At 30.1% G+C, this 26,087-nt stretch overlaps 5 protein-coding genes and 1 non-coding gene across 8 annotated transcripts; 4 read left to right on the top strand and 2 right to left on the bottom strand.

Annotated features, from left to right (window-relative positions):
• Positions 1 to 211: 211 nt before the first annotated feature.
• Positions 212 to 284, top strand: Trnak-uuu. Its single transcript has one exon. It is a non-coding gene; the product is annotated as a tRNA-Lys (tRNA).
• An 880-nt stretch (positions 285 to 1,164) lies between these two features.
• LOC106792508 (cell division cycle protein 16 homolog) lies at positions 1,165 to 5,152 on the top strand. The gene is made up of 11 exons (XM_014758955.1): positions 1,165 to 1,546; positions 1,624 to 1,776; positions 2,180 to 2,344; positions 2,504 to 2,663; positions 2,752 to 3,004; positions 3,099 to 3,178; positions 3,267 to 3,356; positions 3,439 to 3,748; positions 3,827 to 3,989; positions 4,099 to 4,291; positions 4,383 to 5,152. Exons 1-11 carry the CDS (start codon positions 1,433 to 1,435, stop codon positions 4,670 to 4,672), a joined length of 1,971 nt encoding a protein of 656 aa, XP_014614441.1. The 5' UTR covers positions 1,165 to 1,432; the 3' UTR covers positions 4,673 to 5,152.
• Positions 5,153 to 5,590: 438 nt separating this feature from the next.
• On the bottom strand, positions 5,591 to 8,143 carry LOC106792509 (CAAX prenyl protease 1 homolog). The gene is made up of 6 exons (XM_014758956.1): positions 8,042 to 8,143; positions 7,773 to 7,919; positions 7,287 to 7,490; positions 6,701 to 7,216; positions 6,480 to 6,623; positions 5,591 to 6,344 (listed from the first exon to the last, which is right to left on the bottom strand). Exons 1-6 carry the CDS (start codon positions 8,141 to 8,143, stop codon positions 6,126 to 6,128), a joined length of 1,332 nt encoding a protein of 443 aa, XP_014614442.1. The 3' UTR covers positions 5,591 to 6,125.
• Positions 8,144 to 8,596: 453 nt separating this feature from the next.
• LOC106792503 (peroxisomal membrane protein PEX13) lies at positions 8,597 to 11,040 on the top strand. The gene is made up of 6 exons (XM_014758947.1): positions 8,597 to 8,810; positions 9,106 to 9,221; positions 9,416 to 9,670; positions 9,761 to 10,008; positions 10,116 to 10,295; positions 10,379 to 11,040. The coding sequence occupies exons 2-6, from the start codon at positions 9,157 to 9,159 to the stop codon at positions 10,843 to 10,845; spliced, it is 1,215 nt and encodes a 404-aa protein (XP_014614433.1). The 5' UTR covers positions 8,597 to 8,810; positions 9,106 to 9,156; the 3' UTR covers positions 10,846 to 11,040.
• A 431-nt stretch (positions 11,041 to 11,471) lies between these two features.
• On the top strand, positions 11,472 to 14,573 carry LOC106792505 (transmembrane protein 26). 2 transcript variants are annotated; one of them, XM_014758952.1, is made up of 6 exons: positions 11,472 to 11,994; positions 12,530 to 12,707; positions 13,037 to 13,246; positions 13,394 to 13,764; positions 13,875 to 14,216; positions 14,311 to 14,573. In XM_014758952.1, exons 1-6 carry the CDS (start codon positions 11,801 to 11,803, stop codon positions 14,348 to 14,350), a joined length of 1,335 nt encoding a protein of 444 aa, XP_014614438.1. In that variant the 5' UTR covers positions 11,472 to 11,800; the 3' UTR covers positions 14,351 to 14,573. The 2 variants fall into 2 exon arrangements, with proteins under 2 accessions (XP_014614438.1, XP_014614436.1); XM_014758950.1 differs by having other exon boundaries at positions 12,839 to 13,246.
• A 4,602-nt stretch (positions 14,574 to 19,175) lies between these two features.
• Positions 19,176 to 21,786, bottom strand: LOC106792504 (basic helix-loop-helix transcription factor amos-like). 2 transcript variants are annotated; one of them, XM_014758948.1, is made up of 5 exons: positions 21,321 to 21,786; positions 21,004 to 21,161; positions 20,742 to 20,853; positions 19,778 to 19,989; positions 19,176 to 19,581 (listed from the first exon to the last, which is right to left on the bottom strand). In XM_014758948.1, exons 1-5 carry the CDS (start codon positions 21,422 to 21,424, stop codon positions 19,475 to 19,477), a joined length of 693 nt encoding a protein of 230 aa, XP_014614434.1. In that variant the 5' UTR covers positions 21,425 to 21,786; the 3' UTR covers positions 19,176 to 19,474. The 2 variants fall into 2 exon arrangements, with proteins under 2 accessions (XP_014614434.1, XP_014614435.1); XM_014758949.1 differs by having other exon boundaries at positions 19,778 to 19,986.
• Between the last annotated feature and the right edge of the window lie 4,301 nt (positions 21,787 to 26,087).

Raw genomic sequence — 26,087 nt, 5'->3', positions numbered from 1 at the left:
CAAAAAGAGAATGATCAGCACAACCAAAATCAAAAAATCGCCTCAACTGGTAAAGTGATGCTAACAGCAATTATACCATTCGAGAAACATTATTTGAAAAGAACTAAAGAGGGGGATTTTAAATGGGTGCGAGTCCCACATATTAGGGATAAAACATCAACCTCTGAAAATATATAACATATTTTTTTCCTTTAAAGACGTGATTTCAGAAGCCCGGATAGCTCAGTCGGTAGAGCATCAGACTTTTAATCTGAGGGTCCAGGGTTCAAGTCCCTGTTCGGGCGAATTTTTTTTTTCCTTCCAGTTTACTACCTGCTACGGTGTAAGGGCTTGTGTGCTCTTAAGACCTACAAAGCTATGCTGAATGGATACAATGGCCAACAGTGAGGGGTCAAACCAAGCCTAAAGACGTTATATATGTTTCCATTGCGGAGTAGAATTACAAGATTGGACGATGAAATGTGATCCGGATATAAGACACATCAGACGATTTCATATGTGTAAATATCTTTTACACAGAAAACAATAATAACAATGATTGGAAAAAATATTAGGTAACTCTTTCAAATCATTCCAATCTATGTTGTACAATATTGTCGAATCTAAATAATCTTTTTTTATGCTTAAATTCATAGATCAAATCATGGAACGTAAACGATTCATTCATGGATAACATTTTAGTAGTCATGTAGTAACATGTAGTAGTGTAAAGTTTGTACCTTACGTGGACAATTTTATGATCGTCAACCACACATTTCCCGACCATAAATAAGCATTAACCATGACCCCATGGAAGGATTACGTACCATACGCAGCGATGAAGTTATCATATATACATACTGTGTCTATTGTTCTCGAGATATTCTGAACAATCGATGATCTGATTCATATGACACTCATATAACTTCACATGAAGTTACATGAGTAAATAAAAACATAGTACTAAATGGAAAATAATACTATAATTTAACAAGTCTACAAGCAAATGTAATTAAAATAAACATTTAACATGATTCGCATTTTTATTTTTGGCGCGCGAATTACTATCCCGCTTTCTTTTATGAAGAGAATAATCACGCATGCGCATAACGAACAAAATGTGTGATATTTTTTCACAGCCCCATCTCACTGTAAAAGAACAAACCTTATATCTCATCTTGCGGCTCCGAATTTGTATAAACATTTGAAAGCATCTCCGTATAACCAAGAAAATTTTTCATTTGAAAAAGATACTGTATTATATTATATCCTGTTTAATTACAACACTTTAATTTTAAAAAATCTTATTCAGGATCGTAATCTGTAATATATTTATATAACGTACAAAAGAGATACAATTTTCTACACAAGTATTTACATCACATAACCAATTCCTACATCTGTCATAATAATATTAATCTGTTATTGTATAATTTGAAAACAAACATTTGATATGGCTTGTCAAGTGGCTAGTGCGAATTGCGAAAAAATGCAAAGTTCTATGGACAACAACAAAGATATAGACTTGAAAAACTTCAGAAAACTAATTAAATCATACATCGATTTGGTAATATTTTTTTTTATTTTTTTTAGGTTAGAATGAGTAATATATTATACATTAATATTTAATATTTGCTTACACAGCATTTGTATAGTGCTGCTTTATTTTGGGCCGATAAAGTTGTTTCATTGAGTAACGAAGATCCAAAAGATATATGTACTTTAGCACATTGTATGTATCTTATGAAGCAATACCATCGAGCTGCACATCTTATTAGAAGTCGAGGACTAGAAAAGGTTTAAGAAACAATTATGGATTATTAACACATTTGAGATTGTCTACGTAATCCTACATCATCTTAGATTTTTCAGTTGAATATTGGTGACATAGTTCTACGTTATTTCAAAATATGTTGCTTAATGTTGTTAACGTAATTAACACACACATAAAAATATTATATTTTTACTATTCAATTTTGTTTAATTGTTAAATGTTTATTTTGTTTACATTTGCTTGTTAGACTTGTTAAATTATAATATTATTTTTTCATTTAGTACTATGTTTTTTATTTCAAGTTATTCTATGTAGTATCCAGTTAAACATCTCGCTCAAACAACACCGGTTACGAATGTGTTAATATTATGTAATATTTTTGTCGTAAATTATTAAATGATTATTACAATATTCTGCATTTTCCAGACCTACATAATGTGTCATTACTTAGCAGTAAAAAGTCTTTACGAAGCAAGAGAATATAATGAAGCTCTTCAAGTCATTAATGAATCTGAAATTTATACTAATATAAATCAATCAGGAATTAATTTTAATGATCGTCCTGATATTCTTGAAGATACTTCAAAAAATGTAAGTCTATTACATTAATATTAATATTAATCTCTTACACTATGATTTAACGCACAGAGCTACTTACAAAAAATTATTACTATATATTAAAATTGTCTAAAAAATATAATTATATGTATATTTGATTTTCCATCGATTGTTTATTCGTTATTCTATTAGGTACAAAGTGCTATATTATATGTAAAAGGTAAAGTTTATCAAGCTATGGATAATAGAGCGATGGCAACAGATTGTTACAAACAAGCACTACATTGCGATGTTTTTTCTTATGAAGCATTTGAATCTCTTGTACAAAATCAAATGCTTTCAGCAACAGAAGGTTTATATTGGAATTATCTTTTACATACATATAGACATACATATCGAATAATAAAACCTATAATAATGCAATTATTTAATTTTATTAGAAAGAGAACTATTGGAATCTCTTCCTTTCGGAGAACAATGTACGGAAGCAGAAGCTGAACTATTACGTTTATTATATGAAAGTAAACTAAAAAAATATCAGGAACCGTATAAAAAACAATCATTGACCAGTTGTAGTGTAATGGGAGTCCCTGTAATTGATAGATTATCAGATAATCTAGATTTAGAAGTTTCTGAAGCTGAAAGACTGTATTATAATTGTGATTATAATAAATGTTTTTCACTTACAGAAAGGTGATTACGAAATTTTCTCTCTTTTGCAAATATTTAATTATTTAATATATTACACAATATTATCTTTCTTTTTTACATTTAATTAATTACATAGAATTTTAAACAAGGATCCGTATCATACAGCATGTCTACCAGTACATATTGCCTGCTTAGTTGAATTAAAAAAAACCAATGGTAAATATTATTTTTCAGTTAGGATATTTATCTACAATACTATTTGCTTATAAAAAATTCCTTGTTAGATAATATTTATCTTTTTTAGCATTATTTTATCTGGCGCACAAATTAGTTGATCTATATCCAGATATGGCTTTAGCGTGGTTTGCTGTGGGATGTTATTATTATAGTATAGGTAAAAGATTTCTACCGATTAAAGTATCCTTCTTAATTTTTTTTTCTTAACTCACCTTTTAAATTGTATATTTATGTTGCAGGTAAAAGTGACCCAGCCAGAAGGTATTTAGTTAAAGCTACAACATTGAATAGTTTATTCGCGCCAACTTGGTTAGTGTACGGGCATTCATTTGCAGTAGAAAATGAACATGATCAAGCAATGGCTGCTTATTTCAACGCATCACAATTAATGAAAGGTTGTCATCTTCCACTTTTGTACATAGGATTGGAATGTGGATTAACAAATAATCTTAAACTGGCTGACAAGTTTTTTCAACAGGCTCAAGAGATAGCACCAAATGATCCATTTGTTATACATGAAATGGGAGTAATATCATTTTATAATATGGAGTAAGCTCTTATGATATATTTAAAAAATATTTGAAAATCTATCTAAGTTATCGAGAGTTATAATTTCATCTAATATAGTTACAAAACTGCAGAAAAACAATTTAAGGAAGCTATGAAAAGAGTTCAGTGCGGACTTAAGGATGTTATTTTACCCAGTAAGTGGGAAGCGCTTTTGAATAACTTAGGTCACACATGTAGAAAGATGAAGAAATATGAAGAAGCTTTGACTTATCACCAGCAGGTACAAGATACATATATTATACTAACTTAAATCATTACTTTTTCTTACGTGGAAAAATTGAACAATCTGTTATAAAAATATATAAGTAATATTTATCATTGTATTGTAGGCATTAGTATTAAATCCTTTAAACCCATCAACATATTCAGCAATAGGTTTTATTAATGCTTTAATGGGAAATATTCAAGAAGCAGTTGATGCTTTTCATAGAGCTTTAGGACTTAGAAGGGATGATACATTTACAACAACTATGCTAACTTATGTCATGGAACAACTTATTGATGAAGCTCCACCATATCCTGGTCTATATATATATATATATATATATAATTTATTATTCATAAACAATTCTTCGTAAATCAAAAGATCAAAATTTCGATTGACATATTTCAGATGCACCTATTGATATTCCTAAATATACAAATCCTGACTCTAGAGTAGAACCAGAAATAATAGACTCGGCAAAAACTTCTACTAGCACGGTTAATTCACAAAATCAAGACATCGGCAAATTAAGAGTTAATTTATTTTCTGGATGGGGTGAGGATTCTAATAAAGCAGAAACAAATACATCTAATAGAATTACAGACTCCAGAGACGCCGTTGTAAATTATTCCACTGGTGACATGAGTTCTGAAGTTGAAATGTTAGATTCATCAACGGCTCATATAGAATATAATTAAATATCTCTGATACATGTCTCATAAGGTAAATATATTTATTAGATAATAAAGTATTTTATTCTTTTATAATAATTACATTTGTTATTTCAATTTGAACATTTTCAAATCTTAGTAATAATATGATTATATTGTGATATAAAGACAAAGTAATAATTCTCTATTAGGAAAACAAAAAAGTGTAAATCAAAATTATTAGTTGTGCAGAAAAGTACTTTATAATATTTACTACTTTCCTGTCTGATGACACCATCGTGATGCTATATGAAAAACGACAGTCAATAGCTAATGGCATCACATTAGTGTCGCGTGCTAACCAGTAGTCAATTTCTGATCAAATATGCGTAAAAGTAAGTTTAAATAAAAAAAAATTTTGTATTCTTTTTTAAATATTTATTATTGTTCCAATCTGCCTTCTAGTTTACATTTGTTAACATATATTCCTGACATTTCTTATAAATCAAGTGAAAGTGGATCGAAAAATTATGATTTTCATTCACTTTTGTTATGTATTATAATCATAATGTAAACGAAGCAGCAAGACATATTGGATTACTTGCAGGAAACATACGAATATGAAAATATTAATTGTTAATCCGAAATCATTTTAGATTAATATAACAAACATAGTGTAATTCTACAGAAAAATAGCGTATATAAAGTTTAAATTTAAAATAAGTCATTAGCTTGATATTACGTTAAAATAATGTCTACTATTATTATTTCAAAATGAAAGCAAATTAAACTAGACTTAATTAGTCTAACAGGTTTCAAAAGGAACATAATCCCACGTGAATTCAGGTATTTGTTAATAACAAGCGTACAAAGTCCGTCTTTCACATGCATATATTAAATATGATTATAAAAATCATTAGCATATTAGAATTTTTAATTTTTTAATTAAGACATTTGAATTATTTGAAATCCGTTTATATTTCACATTTTATTAAAAAGTTTTCATTTGTATCTTATAAATTTAAAAAAATGACAAAACACATGAAAAACATAAGTACTTATCTAAAGAAGTACATACACCTATATACACACAAATTTTGTAAAAGATAAATCACTTGTGCGATAAACTTACAAAATGTATATATAGTGTATATGCTGTATAACATAATATCAGATTAATTATATAATATACAATGAAGATGTGTACCTTCTATTAATGACAATAACTTTTTAAATACGTTTCTAAATGCAACTTATTAATTTGTAGACTTTGAATAGTATGGCGATAATGATTCTTTAAAAAATTGTCTTTAACAGAAACTAATCTTACTACAAATACAATACTTTTCATTTACTTTTTAATTAAAAGGAAGCATTTGTAGTATATTTATAATCACACGTATACAGTATAAGGTATATACTATTAGTCACCTTTTTCATAATTACCAGTTGAATAAAATTCACTTCTACTCTTCATCTGTTAAATTTTATCTTTTTAATATTAATCTTCCTTATCTATAGCACTAAGTCGCTCAAGAATAGGTGGATGACTATGATTCCAAGCAGAATACAATTTATCATATAAAGGATAACTTAGATTATCTTTCTGTAGTTTAATCAATCCATTCTTCAATGGTTCGCTATATCCTAATTCAACAGCCATTTTATCCGCTTGAAATTCAAATCTTCTCATAATAACCATTGATATAAATTGCATTATCTAATAAAAAAAAAAGCAAATTTTACAAATTTTGTTAAGAATATAAATATAGAAATACATTCTGAAATTTATTCCTAAAATCAGACCACAAAAATTTAATGAAATAAAGAAATATTGATTTATTAAAATATTTACCGTATTGAGTGGGAACAAAATATATTTGGTCACAATGATAAATCCAATGAGGATTGGTTGTGAATTCTCAAAACCAAATCCAACGAACATTGGCGTATAATCCATTAATTTAGCAAATGCTACAAATGTTATGACGAAATTGATCTGTAAAGAAAAAATTTGTGACATTTAATATCATTTAATATAATGAATAGAAAATTTATTGATAACTAAAACTATACCTGTGATAATAAAAATCCTTTTAAAGTATGATTATACTTCCAATGAGCCAACTCGTGAGCAAGTACACCCAATACCTCGTCTGTCTCGCAACCAATATCTTTATTAGCATCATCTTTATCTGGTTTGTAATATTCTTTCACAAGAGTATCAAATAACACAATTCTTTTGTGTTTATAAAAACCATACAAATAAGCGTTACTATGCGAAGACCTTTTGGATCCCTCGACAAGATATAGCTTGTACAAAGGAAACTTTAGAGAAGCAGCAAGTGCTTCAATCTTTTGCTTTAAATCTCCTTCTGGCAAAGGAGTATACTTATCGAACAGTGGTGCTATTACTTCCGGATATATGATCATCATAAATAAAGTTACAATGACAGAAAATGCCCATAAATAAAAGAAGAAGTAATCACCACCATTCATAACAATCCATATTACTCCAGACATAAGAGGTACCACAATTATTTCTAATACAAGCACTTTTAGCAATTGATCTTTTACAAAGAATAATGGTTTCTATAATAAATAACATAAATAAGTAATTGATAAAAATAAATATTAGGAAACTAAGAAACCTGTGTTTTACCTGTTTGTTAAATCCGTGCTTCTCTTCCAATACAAATGTGTCATATATACTTAAAGGTAAATCAATAATTTCAGAAATGATAATTTTAAGAAATACACATACAGCGCTGACAACTATTTCGTTTCCGTGATCAAGACCAAAGTATTTTGCTAACTGGATACTCCATTCCCAATAGTAATAAAACGCAAAGAATAATAGAAGTATCTGTAAAAGTTATAAATCACCATTATTTCTATTTAATAAAATTAATAGTGTATTATATAGTGTTGTGTAACAGGTGGTACAAACGAACAGAGGGTGAAATTACGCGTAAAACTAAGTTGAAAATGTGGAGTAAAATTTGTTTGTGTAAGACTTTGTTTTAGAGAAAAATAAGTTCGAAAATCTGTCTAGCATGCATTAATTTTTCATGTAGAATCAAACCCTGCTCGTTTTTACCATCAGTTACAGGACTCCCTGTATTTAGTTTACGGTATGAGTACTTACAGAATTAAAACATTGGGAATATAAATTTTGAACTAAATTGTAATTGTTTCTATCCAAAGCATAAAGACGTGCTTTGTCGTACACATCCTTGGTCATAATATCTTTTACATTCCCAGGTATGTTGACTAATCGTTGTAACAATTTTCTCTGTAATAATAATAATAATAATAATAACCATAATAATAATAGTCATCATCATCATAATGACCATTATTCAATTAATTAATAATATAATGTTATATCATAAATCCAACAAAAATACAACTTACCTGACGCAAATTCAGATAGAGTTCCCAAAAGTATAGAGCCCATGTTAAAAATAATAACTCATAACGGATATTTTCTTCAAAAAAAGCCATGAGGCTGGACATTATTAATGTATATATATATTATATATTAGAAAATATATATACAGATTAATGAGGCTTAATTATATAATGATTAATGAGACCAAAAGCATTGTATCCATACATAAGAGATTACCGGAAACAATTACGTATAGTACACGATCACGTTGTTTAATATAAAATGGCGGTGGAAAAGTGACTATAGTCAATCTTTAAGATAGACCCACATGAACGATAAATTAAATAAAAGATAATTTGTCAACGAATGTTAGCCAATCATTTACTTCTTAATTCAAATCATTTGATCTAAATAATATTTAATTGAATATTATAGAAAAAAATAATTATTTAAATAAATAATTAGAATATATAGTTTATGTCAAATTATGCAAATCATGTTTACAATTCGTTTTTTTATTAACAGTTAAACTCTTCATTAATAAGATTTCAAGATTATTGATTACAGTTTGAAATGTTGCAATAATTGAAACTTTGTAAGGTAGCGCTGTTATCTGATATTAAAATTAAAGTGTGACTTTGTATAATTTTCTTGTTATTGATTCAAATTTTTATTTTCATATTAAAAAAACTTTCCAATTCGACGATATGAAAGCGTCCGATTGTCAAAGTTTCGTTCGAAAGTTTTTAACGTGCCTCATTTAAAGGCTGTTTTCAATATGTCATTGCAGTGGTAAGAGAAATTAAGTCTTCATTCCTTTTTTGTAAACAATTCAAACAATTTAATCAAATTATCAATCTTAAACTGTTAATTAAAGAATTAATTAAACGTTTATATATTAATTTCTTAATAAACAATAGGAAATTAAAAATAATAATAATAATAATTGATTATAGTAAATAATAACCATAATTTGTACAAATAGCATTTTCAAATTAACATATCCATGAATATTAAAAAAATATGAACTTTGACCAAAGATATCTATGCAAGTATGTATTGCGCCATTACAATTTTATTATTTTAGTCATTCTAATCTTACAAGAAAAATCGAAGAAAATAAATTCTCGCTCTCGAAATGGCTCCAGAAAAAATGAACATGTCTACGAATCAATTGAAAAACGCATCCTCTCTTTTCACAAGGTATTTGCATGTAAATAAAATATAACTTTTTATTTGTAATACAAATTACAATAAAACCATAATTAATTTGTATATATATAAATATATTGAGGTTGGAATAAAAATTCAAGTGCATATCGTTTATAGAAAATATTAAAATATATTTAAAAATTCGTTACAAAAACAGAAAACTTATGAAAATTATCATCTTACAGCACGTCAGGTATCCAACCATCTTTTAATGTATACAGTGCTCCAGCAACGAGTGCTCCTCCTCCTTTACCACCACGACAATCTATGGGATATAACGATTATAGACCAGGTTATTTAAATAGTTATGGAAGTTACGGAAGCATGAATAATTATTATAGAGGATATAATAGCTATGGTTCTTTTGGAGGATATATGAACAATTCAAATTATAATAATTATGGGTTTATGGCTGGACCTAGCGGAGATATAGAAAATAGGTAAGTTGAATGTTTTAAATTAATACTTTAAATAACTATAACATTTATTGATATTGCTTAAACTATATTATATTAATGTACGTTATATAGATTTACACAGTATGCCGAAGAAAGCACAAGGTCTACTTTTCAAATGTTAGAAACTGTCTTGCAAACATTCTCTTCTATTACAATGTTATTAGAATCTTCATACTTTGCGATAACAAATTGTTTTAAGGCTATCTTAAGCGTTGCAGACAGTGTTGGAAGATTGCGTTCTACTATTAGTCACCTTTTGAGTACATTCACTTTAATTCGTTTCTTAAAGTGGATATACAAAAAAATTACTTACAAGATTGGTAAGTTGTAATAGTTTTCTTAAGTAATGAATTATTCACAAATGTTCAAGTATATCATTAATATTGTTTTAATATAACATGCTACATACAATATTATTATTACAAAGGTTTACGTAATGGAAATTTTGTCGAAGAAGAGTTATGGCAAAGATCATTAGTTCAAGCAGTAGGAGGCGAAGAAAAATCTAGTCCTATATGGTCTAATTTTCTATTTTTTGGTATATTCGTTATTATTCCTTATTTGATTCACAAAATATCGAATAACGTTAAAGAACTTAAAGTAAAATGTAAGTTTAGTTGGAATTGAAATTCGATGTAATGTATAAATCTTTTATATTAATATATAATTATAATTTGAAATATATTACAGGTACTGATCCTAAAGAATGGACGAATTTTAAAGAACCAGTCTACGTAGCAAATGTATTATACGAATTTACAGCTACGTCTAATGATGAAATGAGTCTAAAAGCAGGACAGAAAATTTGGTTGGCTCCCCAACCTTTGCAACCTAAAAATATGCCTGGTTGGTGGATAGCAACAGATAGCAAAAATGTTGGTTTGATACCATCCAATTATGTTACTATAGTAGCACAGCTTAAAAAAAAGACAGAAGTAAAACCACCTGAAAGTTCTATTTCTAATGTATCTGCAACATCTTCTACGCAAAATGCAAACGAAATAGAACCAAATTCTTTGTTAGATAGCAGAAATAATAATTATAAAAATAGTAATGAAAATGTTGAATTACTTGAAACATGTTATAAGGAAAATCAGAAAATTGAATCTCCTGAAACATCTAATAAGACTGATAATAGTGAAAAGCTTTTGGCATAGTATATTATTAGGAAATTATATATAAACATTAGAACGTATTTATAAATCATTAAAAATATTTAAATATAAATACTTTAATATATATATATAAGAATGTGGGAAATACATAAATACTTTTAAAAATTAATCTTCGAGAAGCAATTTTACACATAACATGAAATATTAAAATGTATACACCTTTTATAATTATGTTTAAACATACAGTATGAATAAATACGTTATTTTAACATTTTACAAGATTTAATTTGCTGAAAATTCATAAAAGATACTTATTAATTATAATCAAATCTATATAAGCGATATTTATAATTTATTATACAGAATATTTTTAAAAATATTTAATCGTAATCTCTTCAAGTACTTTATCCAATTATTATTTCAATTCTAGAAAATTAGTCTAATTGTCTAACTTGACACTGTACTGTCGGTAATATAGAAAATATAATATTTTAAAAGTAATCAAAATATCTAGTTTTAATGTTAAATCGTTATAATAATATATACTTAGTTATTGTTAGTAAAATAAAATGAAACAATGAAATAAAAAAATTTCTTTGAATGAATAATAGTGAAAGTATCGACATTTTCTCTTCCAAGAAATGCATGTATCGATAAATTGCGCGTGCGTGCGTGGATTTAAAAAATAGGCTGAAGAATGAATCTAGAGTTTGTCCTTTCTTCCAGTTCGAACGCATCAGGTGCGATAGAATAACTTACGGCGAGTGATAGTAATTTGTTTTTTTTTTCATTTTTTCTCTTTGTATACTTCAAATAATAATTTTTATTCTCTTGCAAACGTATAAACCGATATATTTTCAAATAAATGTTTTACTGCGTTACGACCGACGTTAATTTTTTTCTCATAAATATAGAGGGTATTAAGAAGTGTTTCGTTCTAATACAAAGAGTTAAAAAAAAGAAAAAAGAAAATAAGCGTATAAATTAATCATTAAACATGGCTAAATTCTTAGCCACTGTAAAAGCCATAATAACTCGTTTGGTATTCGCGTCGCATGGTTTTATCGCTATTTGGCAGGTAACGACGTTTAAGAAGAATCCACTTTTCTGGTACTTGAGTTGTCCAATTTTGCTCCTTTTTTTTGAGGGTATTTTCACGCTCACCATAAAAGAAAATCAAGAATGGAAATGGTGAGTCTTAAGTATAAAACTTCATTTATCTTTAATGCGGTTTTGGCGGGACTATATCTTTTCTTTATAAATATTAAAAATTTCATGAAAGTTATCTTAATAATGTGAAAACTATATAATATGCATACATTATTGGATAACATATGATAGATAATATTTAGTTTTTTTTTTGTTTTTATATCAATACTTATTAAAAACAATCGTGAAATAACATGAAACATTTTACGTAATATTAGAATCAAACTAAATATATATTTTCTTTTATTTCTACACAAAATCGAACGAATAGCGCTTTTCTAATATTATACAATAGGAAGGGTGTGTTTTTGTGGGACCATCTCCGTTTGACAGACGGAAATTGAAGCATTAGTAACTCGAGAGCGGCCGAGTTGGAATCTACTTTGTATGATAGTCGGATAGGATAAAAAATTATTGACTTCGTCAAAATATTGTGAACCACTAACCTGGATTCGATCTATCCTTTCTTTTTATTATTTCGAACTAAGCCTACAAATTGCGTTCGTTTTTATTTCAGGTTTTGCCCTTCGGTATTTTTATATCTAAGCAGTGTGGTCCCAGCAATTTGGCTTTTGGAACTCGACAAAGTTGATAAGAGATTAAGATCTCGAGAATCTAATATCAATATATCCGAAAACTTCGATTTATCCAATTTGGCAGCAGAAGATTTAAAACACTTAGAAAAAGCTCTTGGCGTACGTTAAAAAAAAAAAAACAATAAAAGATCAGCTCACTATTTTTTTTTTTTCATACATATTTAACGTATTATATACATTTGTTACGTGCACAATAGAATTTGTAATTATTTTGTTATTTAATTGTTAAGGTAAACATTAATTTACCCGACATCCAAATATCCACCGAAACCTGGGTGACTCTAATCGAACAATTTTTAATGCTGATCTTAATAATCGGTCGATGGATGTTACCCAAAGGAGATCTTACGAGAGATCAGTTGAGTCAGTTACTTTTGGTTTATATTGGAACTGCTGCTGACATTATCGAATTCTTTGATTCCTTCAAGGAGGACAGAATAGCTCGCGAACCTGTTCTGGTATATTTAACTTTGGGAATTTGGGCTTGGTCTTTGATGCAATTCACGGTCGTCCTTACTGCTACTAAATCGAGAAAATCGCGATTATCTTCCGGAAGTGCTATGAAAAAGAGGGTGCAAACGGAAACAGGCTGTTGCAGTATTGATATTTGGGGCATTGCTCTTAACATGATTCTTCAGGTATATTAATCCTTATATATATTTTATGTCAAACCAAATTATTACATGAACTTCTATATTGTATACAAAAAATTACATAACTTATAATATAAAAATATATATCATATCTTTATTTCTATTGCTATTTTCTTTTTTTCTTTTCCACAGGACGGACCTTTTTTAGCATTTAGACTGATATTAATAATACATTATCAAATAGTCAGTTACATGAACATATTTTTTACATGTAAAAACACTTTGGTAATACTTTTGCAACTGTACAGATTATACGTCGTTCACAGTGAAAGTAATAGCAAACGGAAGAAAGAAAAGTACGAAAAATACGAAATATCTAATATTAGTATCATTTCTCGAGCGGATATGTCAAAAGAGGCAAGAAGTAGAAGATCTCAAGAAGATAAAAAAAGGAAAAGAAAAAGGGAAAGAGACATTGAAGAAAATTTATCTGATTCGGAGGATTCTACCGAAGAAATCGATAAGTTTGATTCATCGCCAAAGCAAATGATTCGTTCTAAACGGTAAGAAACCTTTTTTAATTTTAATTCGATTGATCTCATTTGATTTAAAAAAATATTCGTTATTTCATCGTTTAAGAAGATTTATAAAAAAGAAAACAAATGTATTATAGAAAAACTCGTCAAGATACTGGTTACTCGACTTCGAGTTCTCGCAATTCGTCAAAGCATACAAAATCGCAGAAACAAGAGAATAGAAGTAACAAAGGTTCGCGTAAAAGCGAATCCAAAAATTGGGAGGATTCGAGTGACGATGAGAAACGTAAAAAAAAAATCGACAAATCTAGCGAAAAAAAAAAATTTGTGGATAATAAAACAAAAAGTAAGAGCGAAGATTCGAGCAAAAGTTCAAGTAAAAAAAATAAATGTGAAACTGAAAGTGATACCTCGACGCAGGATCTCAATGATAATAAAAGTTCTAGTCAGAGTAGTGATTCTGAATCTGAAAGAAAAAGGTAATTTCGTCTCTAATTTTAATTAAATTATTAAAATAATTTCTAAAATCCATTCTATTAATTAAACAATTTATGTTTCTTAATGTTATGATAGCAAACGAATTCAACGTAAACGACGACAAAACAAGGACTGACAACGAAATCTCGGCATTGTTACTTTATTTTTTCTCTACTTAATAATTTTGATCATTTTTGTACTTATTATACATACCAGAATCAATGACGGTTTGATATTAATCTCAAAAACAAAAACTAATGTTTTATACCATAATCAATCAGTCTTTCCGAGAGTGAAAAGTCATTTAAAAAATTATTTAAATAAATATATGATTAGAGATTAAATATTTCGGAAAACCTTTTTGCATAAGTATTACATAATCATATTCTAATTTAAGTAAGATATATATATAATAACATATTCTAAGATATTAATTACTATTATTAATTACGTTACATATATAGTTTGTATATAATCCTCAAGTTCTTCACTATAAGTTTTAATTTTCTCTCTACTTCTCGATTCAACTAAATGTAAACTAATAAACTTTATTAACATTCCTGTAACATACCAATAACTTCTTCTTTTCTTCTTATTTTTTATGAATTATTTTCACATTTAAAATATGTAATACAAAAAGAAACTCTTTTTTTTATGTAAGAATATTAATAACTTAAAAACTTAATAGTATAATTAAAAATTACCCACATATTGTACTTAACATAGAAAAAACGTAAAATAATGAAAAATATGATCTTAACAGGATCGTTCTTCTTAATAAGAAAAATAAAAATTTTTAAATAATTTTGTTATTCCATGAATCCAACCATTGGACAGATTTATTGGTGGTATCAACGTAACTATCTAGACCTTCTTGATGAGTACCGCTAGCTGTAGCACAATATAAAACAGCTGTACTTTCTAACAATTCTTGCAAAGATTGTGTTTTCATTGAATTCTCCATTTTTTTTGTCTTACATTCTTTTGTTATAGAATTCGTTAGATTAGAAATGTCTTCGTGTGGCAACATCTCATAACTTTTGTAATGAAGCTGAGATTTTCTTCTGTTTTCTCGGCGAGGAGTATAATTATTAGCATTAATGTTATTTGTACTGATTCTGGCATTTTGTAATGTTGCCTGTTGATGTTCGTTAAACGTTGATTGCGTACGATCAGTGGCATCCAACGAATCTTTGATCTTTTCCACAGTGAAGTGAAATCTTCTCCATTTTCCATGAGGTAATCTAATGCTAGCTTGTCTCTCTGTGAAATCTTCTCTTGAATTAATATCTATTCTTCCTTCATCTTTGCTCCATATAGTTTCTTTCGAATTTTTCGAATTGTTACGTAATATATTAGGTTTTTGAATTTTTAAAGGAATAGTACAGTTATCTCCCTGTATAGTTGACTTCCTTGTTATACTTCTATTATATTCAGAAAGAATTTTTGCAATTTCAGATGTTTCATTTGTAGACCAATTTTCAATGTTGTTATTGTTAATAGTTGTACAAGATTTGTCTTTATTTTCTCTCAATGTTATTTCTACTGTCGATCTATCATTTAAATTCTTGTTCACATTTTTAATATTTTGATTATCCTGTATACTTTCTCGTTTCTCTTGTCTAGCGGTAAAGAGACATTTGGTCATAACGATATTTTGCTGTGGCTTGTTAGCATAACTTATCGTTCCCTTTCTACAGAAATGACTGGCATTGCATGAAGCATTTTCGCAACTAAAAAAAGAATTTTCTTTTGGTATAGGAGTTTTATAAATTGAATTAACTTCCATCAATGCCTCGTCATCTATGGTATCCGTCAATTTAGTTTTATTAATCTCATTAGAGAATTGTTTATATATTTGATTAGACGATGTCGAGCAACAATGCGAAGTTTTAGCGTCCGTAGTTCTTACAAATATTAAAGAACTTTTTGGTGATGGTCTTGGAAGTATATTAGCAAACTTTAATTGACTATTGTGTAAAGTTGGAACATTGTAGAAATTATTAGACGGTTTTGGTCGTTCGGTAACGAACATTGTCGTCGGTGTTGCAGCAGCAGGCCAAGAATTAGTTTCAACATAATTAACAGAACTCTGAATGCTCTGAGACATAGCAATCGCATATCCTTTCAAAAAGTTTTCTTCCTCGACAGATTTTTTCGAACTTTGGGTAATTGAGTTGTCCAATGATTTTCTGCTACAATTTCGGAAGTTTCCTACAAATTCTTGTTGTTTCTCTTTCGACGTATCGGAGAAAGTTCGTTGTTCTTGTTGATGTAGGTTTTTCTTATCTTCGGTATTTTTTCGATAGACTGTACTTACCATCTACAGAAAATGTGCAAAAAAGAGTATAATTAAAGATTTCATTTCTTTTCAAAATTTCTGTTTTATTCTCAATGTATCACCTTTCTACTTCGCTTCTTCTCGATGGACGATGACCATTCACCATTGGGATCTACCGAGATCACTTCTACTTCAGATTTATCAACGATTTGTTGATAAGAAAGTCCATCCAAACTGACGAAATAACGTCCCAGATATTCAGCTGCAAGTCCGACCTACAATAAATAAATTACACTTTTTTTTGTTAATGAATTTGTTTAAAAACACAAAAAAATTATAATATGAAAAATATTTTTTACCTGCGAATGAAAAACCGGTCTTTCATGCATTCCATGAACAGGCCATTCCTTCCATTGAGTCTCGTCTCTTTTCGTAGGTGCTTGGTAAGTAGCTCCAACGTTACACATTTTACGAGTAACCGATCTTGTGTTCATATACGGCGTGGGTGATGATTTAGTTCGATCAGAGATCGCAAACATCGAATTTTCGAAGGAATCCTTCCTTTTAATCGACAACAGACACTGTCTTGGACATCGAAAATTTTTATCGATGTCTTTCTTACTAACCCGCATCGGATTCCGCTTAACTTCTAAAGTTCCACGGCTAAAAGTAAATTCAATGTTAAATAATGATTTTTTTCATTTCACATTTACCGAGACAAGGTAACATTTCTTTTTTTTCACTACCGTTCAAAACTCAAAATCAAAAACTAAACACGTTATTTCGTATGAATAAATAAATCATCCGAATGGAATTATGAGATTTATCGATTCATTGATAATTTGGAATAAGAATAATAAATAAACGACTCGTCAAAATTTTTCGCACGTTAACTGTAATAATTTTAATTATTAATGATATTAAGATGATTAAATCAGCAGTAACTATCGCTATCGTTGGCCATTTATCGATTATGTTTTGTTCGGAGTTTTGTTAAAATGTTTTGTACACGATCTCAAAGTAATTCGAGACAATCTGTATGTTTTGTAAAAAATAAATGAAAAACGGTATCAGTTAAATATTACTTCTGCGTCCGAAAGCAACTTCTCTGTGAAAAATTATAATTTGATTAGTAATTATTTCTGTACGTGTATGCGCGTTTTTTTACAATTTAAAAATACAAGATAGAAAGCGGCCAAGTCTATATTCTTTTTTCATCTTTTTAACATTCACCGATAACTAAGGCATACAAATAAAAATATGAGGAACAGTTATAAGCTGATATTATTTTTTTATATATTTTTTTGTACTTTTCATTCAATTTAAACATTCACCTTAAATTCTCCCATAAAGGAAAGAATTGCTATTATTTACAAAACTCCTTCAAAAAAGAAAGGATAATTTAATAGGGAGATGTTATTAATCGTTTAGTTATTTATTTCAATAATAATAAAAAAAAAAAACTGAAAAATATGGAAAAAAAACCAAAGACTCACTTTTTATTCCTCATCGTCTGATTAATTCGTTTTAATTTCTCAACAAGAAAACTAGAATTACAACTACCTCCACCGTTATTATTTGTTTTCATCAAATCTTGTTGTTTATGGCCACTGTCATCTGTGGAAGATTTTCTATATTGATCAGTTATCATTTTACAAGGAAATTTCAGTGCATCCACGTTTTCTTTTTTTAAATTGCCGCTCATAAAGCAAACTGATCGATTATTGGTCGAAATTTCAGATGATGTCATCGGAACCGCCATAAAATTTTCTGACAGTGCCATCTGAGATTTCTCTTCTTTTTGTTCCAAGGTATACAGATTTCTATTGTTTCTCTCAATTTTCTTTCTCTCTTCTTTAGATTTCCCTTCTCGGTCTACATTATTTTCTCTCAACGATATTTGCTGACACAACGATACGATGTTTCCGACATTTTCTCTGTTATATTTTATCACTTTTGAACACTTGTTCGAAGAATCGACAAGTATATAACGAAAACATTTGGAATTTTTATAAACTTCGGCGTCCTTTTCCTTCCAATTTATTAATTTTCTGTCACTCTCATATTGGACTATTTTATTCACAATAGTATTATTTGAAATATTCTTTTCTCCTGTACTTAAAATCAAGCTTACATGTTCATCCATTTTAAAAAGATACAATTTAAAGGATTAGACAGTACAAAAGAAAACACTTTAATCGCTCAACGTTGTTTAGAAAATCAAACTCGGAAGATTGTTTTATTCGTTTGAATAACAAGTCTCTGTATTTTAATTAGCTTCGTTTGATCGCCTTCAATGTACTGCACCTCACGAAAGAATTTTTGTAGAATAACGAACAAGGATTCTTAAATCAGACACGATTGAAATCCGTTACGACTAAACACGCACGTTAAAGAATGTCTTTCACGTTGTCTACTAATGGACTGTTCATCTTTCAAATGTTTTTATTTTCTCACATTGGTACGTTGCGTCATCTTTGAAAAGAAATGAAGTCTTTTTTTGTTTCAAAAGTGCGATCAAGACATTCGAACGATTTTTAACTGCAGTCTAAAGAATTTTACAATAAATTGTATACGGAAAAAGTTTCTTTGCTTATATTAGTTTCTTTCTCTTTTTCTAAAAATGGTCTTTTAATTCAAAGGTAATTAGAAAATGAATAACGCATTATTTTCTTTCACGAATATCAATTTTATTTCCCCCAAAAAATACTAAACTATCATATATACTAGTTAATGCTCTTAAATTCATTACTGCCATACACACACACATGTAATGTAATACATGACGAGGAGAGACGATGATACAGTAACGTCGATCTTATTGCACGTAAATTATAAATTAAAATAGAATAAATGTCTTTTTGGCACTATATCTCGGCTTAAAGATTTGAAAATAGTATTTACAAAGAAGAAAAGCAAGGATCTCTCTGTGTTTCTCTCTTTTTTTGTTTTTTTGTCAATTTTGTATAGTTGCTTATTTTAATTCATATTGTCTGTAGTTAATGCGAGAGTTGTTAGAACTGAACGTCGATTAGGATTAACTCCTAAATTTTCCCAATTAATCCATGACAAACGTGCAGTCAGATCTGTAATTAAAATCATCTCGTTTCGTTACAGCGTTAAAACGTTCCCATCAATTTTCAAAATAATTTTTAAAAGTCTTAAAAATTTTGATAAAGTTTTTAATATTTCATTGTGATTGGTTATTTTTTATTCTATAATTTGATTCATTAGATAAACGCATGTTACGCATGTAATAATCAATAAATTTTGTTAGCTTACCACTAGTGTTCCATTCGGCACGTTCACCATTGATTTCACCCCTAAGGCACCTCTCAACATAAGTCAAAGGATCAAGTCTTGCTGCTAGGACTTCTCGAAGAAGAGCAATATAAGCTATCGCCAAACGAAGAGTATCAATTTTCGAGAGTCTCTTTTCGTACGGGAATGTTGGTACATGAACCCTAAGCTCGTCGAAAGCCGAGTTGATGCTGCTAAAAATCGCAATCACACTGACAATCTATTTCTTGTTAATAGGAGGTAGATATGTAACAGTTTTAAGTTTACGGTATACGTACGGATTGAATGTATTTAAATACACTTACGAAATGATTACAAAATACACATACATTTAACTCGCGGAGTCGTGAAAATGATCACTCACGAAGAAACTTCCGAAAATGTAATTAATGTTAAAAATTGATTGATAAGTAACAAGATAAATTTGATATAAAACCGAGAAAAACAGATTTTCATGTGATCTTTAATTGAATTCAGACTTTGAATTGTTCATACGACGATTTTCGATAAATAAAACTCTCTTAACACTTTAACGACCGCACATCTACGCAGTCAAACGTCGCCAGATGCCGGCAGTATTTTTGAAGAATTAATTTTAAAGTACTTTATTAATTTCACGAAAAAATTAACATAAAACAAAAAACAACAACAAAAATTTAATATTTTTCAATATAAATTATTACAATTTACATGGTACACAACCGTAGTTTAATCAAAAATTAAAAATAGTGTGGTACTGGCCAAAAACCTTCGGCGGTAGCATCACACATATGTTGTGTGAGCGGTCGGTAACGGTTGTTCCGGCTATCACACACATGTTGTGTGAGCGGTCGTTAAAGTGTTAATGAACATATTAATTATTCTCATATGTATAATATTTAATTTAATTTAGATACTCGTAAAAAACAAAGTTAATCTAACTATTGTATAAAGAGTAATTTCTTACCTAAGCATACGTTTTCTTTCACGTATATTCGCGGCATGTCGTTGAATTCTGTACGGACTGCCATTTGGATAGTAACCTTCTTCAACTCCGTTCATGTCAGTATCATTGTGATCTATAAATAACAGTAAACAAACAAAATATAATGAGATTATAAACAAAAATGAAGATAAAGTGAAATGAATATTAATTGTTATCGTTTAGTTAGAAACGCCAAAATCATAAGTATTAAATAAAAACTCAGATTATAGGAATCCATTACTACCTGGTGTAGCAACTGGCATGTGATAGTGCAACGGTGAATGCGTGTGCGAGGAAGCATGTGCAACGTGTTGAGAGGATCTACTCGCGTAAACGCAAGAAGGTAATTCTGCTATATCCTCTTCACTGATGTCACTACTTGGACCGACGTAATATTGAGAACTGAAAAAGTAATCGCGTGATCATCATTATCACCGTCGTCTTTAAAATGAATAGTAATTATTAACGCGTGTCTCAAAGGAAAGAAAATTTTGGGAATGATAAGAAAAGAAGATGAAAGAGATAAAGAGATTTAAAAAGGAATCAAAAAGAAAAATGAACCTGCTACAAGCGACGGTGGAATCGGCTGGTCTCGAAGCAGTACCGACACGATGGCGGATTCTTTGACCTCTATCTTCGTAATCATATCCCGGATGGCTCGTCATACTTTTTCTTACTTCTTTGACTAAATCTCACGAAAGCATTCGTTGCTTCAGTTTCCTTTTCTTGCAAACTCTTCTATCTTCACTTAAACGATCTTCGCGTTCTAAAACGTCCTAGATGAATATTTTGATGAGTTTTTTGTTTTTATAAAGAAATAGTTTTTCTTCTTTATTGCACTTTAGGAAATCGAGAAATTCGATTTTCGTTGAGTAACACTTTGAATATTTTTAACCACCGTCGGATTTTCTTGTTAAATTATCAATCTTTAGAGATCAATTTAAAAAATCATTCAAAAGATCATCTTTAATAGATCACTCGCGAATTCATTCATTCATTCTCAAAGATCGGATGCATTTAGACTATCGTCGGTGTCCCTAGGGAGACTGGTTTATATAAGAAATCCCCCTTTTGGGGGATGATCGATACCAACCCCTGGGCGTGGACTCCGTCCAATCAGGTTCGCTCCTCTCCGAAGTGATTATCACAATCTTTTCCGATTGGTGAAGGCTTAATAGCGAACGTTTGTCTACCGAGCGTATCTGCGGTTCATTGTTACTGCCGTCGAAATTTTATTTTAACTTATTTTTTCACCCTCTCTTTCTTTTACAGACACAAATACACATACGATTCCCAGTTCCATGATAAAACCCAAGCAGAATGAGGCGAGAGTAAAGCTAGAGGATACGATTTATACGAGGAAAAATGATATCATCGAGGAACTTTTTTTTATTTCATCAAGGACGAACGAAAGAAATTTTGTAAAATCCCGTTTAATTTTCTATTCGTGCAAAATATTAGATACTTCTTATCAACATTTCTAATTTTTATCTTCCTTCATTTTCAGCCGAAAAGAAATTTTTATTTCTTCCACAAATCTGATCGATCAAAGTAATATAAATCGATCTAGATCTCTTCAACAATATTACAATTTGTAAAATAGAAAAAGAAAATTCATCGGAACTAATAGAAAGGAAAGGAATACAAGCAGGAACATCGATGTTGTCCCTGTTAAAGGGTACGAAAATTAGGCTTCCTAGCTATATGAATAGGCCAATATTCAAATGAGGTATGTTTAGCTGACGCACAATGGAGAGAACGACGACGTCGGTGAGTTGGTGCAATTATGCAAGGTGTTAATGCGACGACAATAGTGATTCGGTGGGATTGCGGGTAGTAGAGCTTGATAAAGTTTAGTCCATTCGATAAGTGAAAAAGGAGTATATCTCTCTCTAGCAATAGAAGCTGGAATAAATCGAGTGGGAGAGAAGGCAGGACTAATATTGTCGGGATAAGCGATCAATGCACGATATAATTGGGATTAGCCTTCGAGTGCATGAGAACTTTGTCGTTCTTATATACCCTTCTGATTTCGTTTTCTTCTTTCATATACTTCATTTACATATTTCGATATTATCATTTTGACAGGAGATTGATCTATGGATTATTATCAAATCGAGTAATTATTAATTTATTTAACTCGACGATTTTTTATCTTTCTAATATTTTTTTTCTTTTCTTAATAATCGATTAATTTTCGTAACAAAATTATCGGAAAAAAAAATAAACAAATAGAAAATATATGCGATAGAAATGAAGAATCAAAAACAATAACAACAACGACAACCGATACTGTTGCTCTCGTATCATCGCCAGATGTAACTGAAGTATTCACTCGAGTATTTGTCTGTGAATACTCGAAGCGTGGCGTTTCGAGTATCGCCATGACAAATTTCGAACGAGTATTGTGTCCCCGCAAACGATTATTTATCTCAATTTGTCACGATTGAAAGGAAAACGTTGAGAGTTCGCAATCCAGCGTTTCACTATACCCGATACCTTTTTTATCTTTCGATACAACATCCCTAAGCTCTGTCACTTGCAAAAGTTGCAATTTTTTAAACGAGGTCATTTTGATGGAAATTGATGTGACAAGGAAAAGACAAAGAATGATAAAGCAAAATTAAAAAAAATCCAATTAATAAAATTATACAAAATTTGGACTAACAGACAAATATATGTGTTATCAATATGTTAATTATTTATATTACTCATAGATTTTGCGAAAATTGAAAAAGATATGAATTATTGGATTCCTAGATTTATCAGGAATAATACGGTGTGACAATTTGAGCAAACATTTAATTCGCGATTACAATATTTTGAAGGGGGCAAGAAGCAGGCGGACCCCTTGTCAGCAACAGTCCCAGCAAACGTAGCTAGCATACAACAAGTATAGAAGCACGCGCGTATCTAAGGAGTGTATGCACACGCACAAGAAGAGAGGGTACCAGGATTCGAAGGACTCCCCTCCCCTATAATAGAGATTTCACGCCGCAGGCCCCACTTCGGTTCTCACAGTAGGGGTCTACCAAACCTTACCGTTAAACTATTGTCCTTTAAACCGCGAATAAGTCTCGACTATTTTCTAATACCACCGTGGACGAGACATTTTCATTCTCATTTCACCGAACTAACGCGTGCCTCTAAGTATCTGTTTATAGTCCCGAGGGATCAATTTGTTTGCTAAATTATTTATTGCTCAAATATGCTTACGACGAAGTTACACACGGACGCGGAGGAGCATGTTTCTTTGATTTGCGGATAGATCGCGGTTGGGAAAAGCAAATCTACCAGCCGCAATGCATAATGATCCTGTTCATCGTTTATTGTTTGCTTTCGTTAGCTTTCATTCAGATATCTTTTTCGTTATTAGATTCATTGGATATTCTGCTTGAAGAATATCCCATATTCTTCGTTATTCTTTATGAAACACTTCGAAACACACAACAAAGATAACGAGTTAAATTATAATCATCACTTCATGTTAATTTTTATATATACTAACAATGAAATATATTAAATTCGTGTCACTTGCGTATTTGTAACATAAATTTTGAGTAGAATTGATCTGATGACTCCATGAATAATGAGCATGTTAATTATGCATGAATAGGGATTACTTTATAAGAAAAAATGTTCGGCAAAAGAAACGATTGAAAAATTCAAATAAAATATGCAGAGTAATGCGGTTGACATGAAAGCAATCGCGTGCAACGACGCGATACTAAATTGCGGCCAATCGAAAAACCAAGAGATAGATAGAAAGAGAAAGAAAGAAAGAAAGCTGCCGTTGGCTTTGTACACCCTCGTACTTTCTGGCACTTACGTGAACTAGCCAGCATCGTTGGTCACGTGGCAAAACGTGCCACAGGACCCTCTTTGTCGCGATCCTCGATCTCTCTTCTTTCTTTCCCGACGAATGGGTGGATCACTGCGATTCAACATCCAAAGACACGTGTACCAAATAGGCTTGCTACCCGAAAGCCTGTTTGCGAGGCAAGGACCACCGCTGAGCTCTCCGTCCTAACGTCCATCGGTGTAAAAAGTATTTCTTCTCTTTGTCTAATTCAATATAAAAAAGAAATAATAAATAGAATTCTATTAATTACGACATAATAAAAATTTTTCATAGTTACATTATTATTTTGATCACATTTTAATCGTGTACTCGATGATATTTCTAATTATCTCATTATCAAATTCTAACGTTCATAATTAAATATGAAATTATTTCTCTTTGCAGTAATTATAATTAGAGTTTCATACACTGTACTGTTACTACGATATGATGTTGCTTATTATTTTATCAAACTGAAAGAAAATTCTAACATTCATAATTAAATATAAAATGATTTCAAATATCTTTCATAGGGGTATATTTCTCAAAGTATATTCAAAATTTTGATCTTGAAAATAATATGTTAACAGTCTCTCTATCAGGTATAGAAAAAGAAAGATAGAAAGAAAGAGAGTTATCGAATATATCGGACGTTAGTGTCGATTTCCGGGTTTACCGAAGCATCGACAGAACCATCCTTTGTCGGCAGATCGCAACCTGATTGGCAGTAGTAAAGGTATCGAGGACGGTATAAGTGTCGGCAAAAAAGGAGGAGAAACGTGTTACACGTAGGCAAGAGTTTCCTGTCAAAGAAAATTGGCCTTACTGCATACATTCGTGCATATTATATATACTTATATATACATGCGTAGATGTACGTCCCTCTTTAACCGAGAAACGATATAAACATACATGTCGGAATTAATGATAGAGCGTTTAGTTACGCGTCACTTGATTTTCCCAGGGCATTTCTTTTGTATCTAAATAATATAGGGGAAGCACTGGTGGAAGAGGGGGAGGTCTTGGCAAAGAACATACTCTCTTTCTCTCTTTCTCTTCGCATGGTCTTCAATATGTCACTGTGGCTAATTTTAGGGGCCAACTACAAATCAGCAAGAAAATCGGGACTTCGCAACTAATTTAACAACCCGCTAATCGCCATGCTGATCTTAGATAAATATTACTCGTTTGATCCCTTCACACGATTACAATAATTATATATATACAGTTCCGTAAATTCCTATAATTTTGTGCATATCAAAAGATAGATATCGTTCAAGGAACTATTACCTACATGTGAGAACGTTTAGAATTGAAGACATCGAATGATACAAATATTAAAGATAGGCTTAAATAATGCATCAGTTTAATTTCAATGTTTCAAGAGAATCCTTATCATAAAAATCGTTATGTTGGTAGGAAAATGTACACAGATTTAAAAAAATTCGGATATAATGATAACGTAATTCTATTAAACGAGAACAAGG

Source organism: Polistes canadensis, unplaced genomic scaffold (assembly GCF_001313835.1).
Source record: "Polistes canadensis isolate GaletaPanama2010 unplaced genomic scaffold, ASM131383v1 scaffold_452, whole genome shotgun sequence".
NCBI classification, from domain to species: domain Eukaryota; kingdom Metazoa; phylum Arthropoda; class Insecta; order Hymenoptera; family Vespidae; genus Polistes; species Polistes canadensis.
Note: the sequence above shows the minus strand (reverse complement) of the source record. Positions and strands in the feature narration are given on the sequence as shown.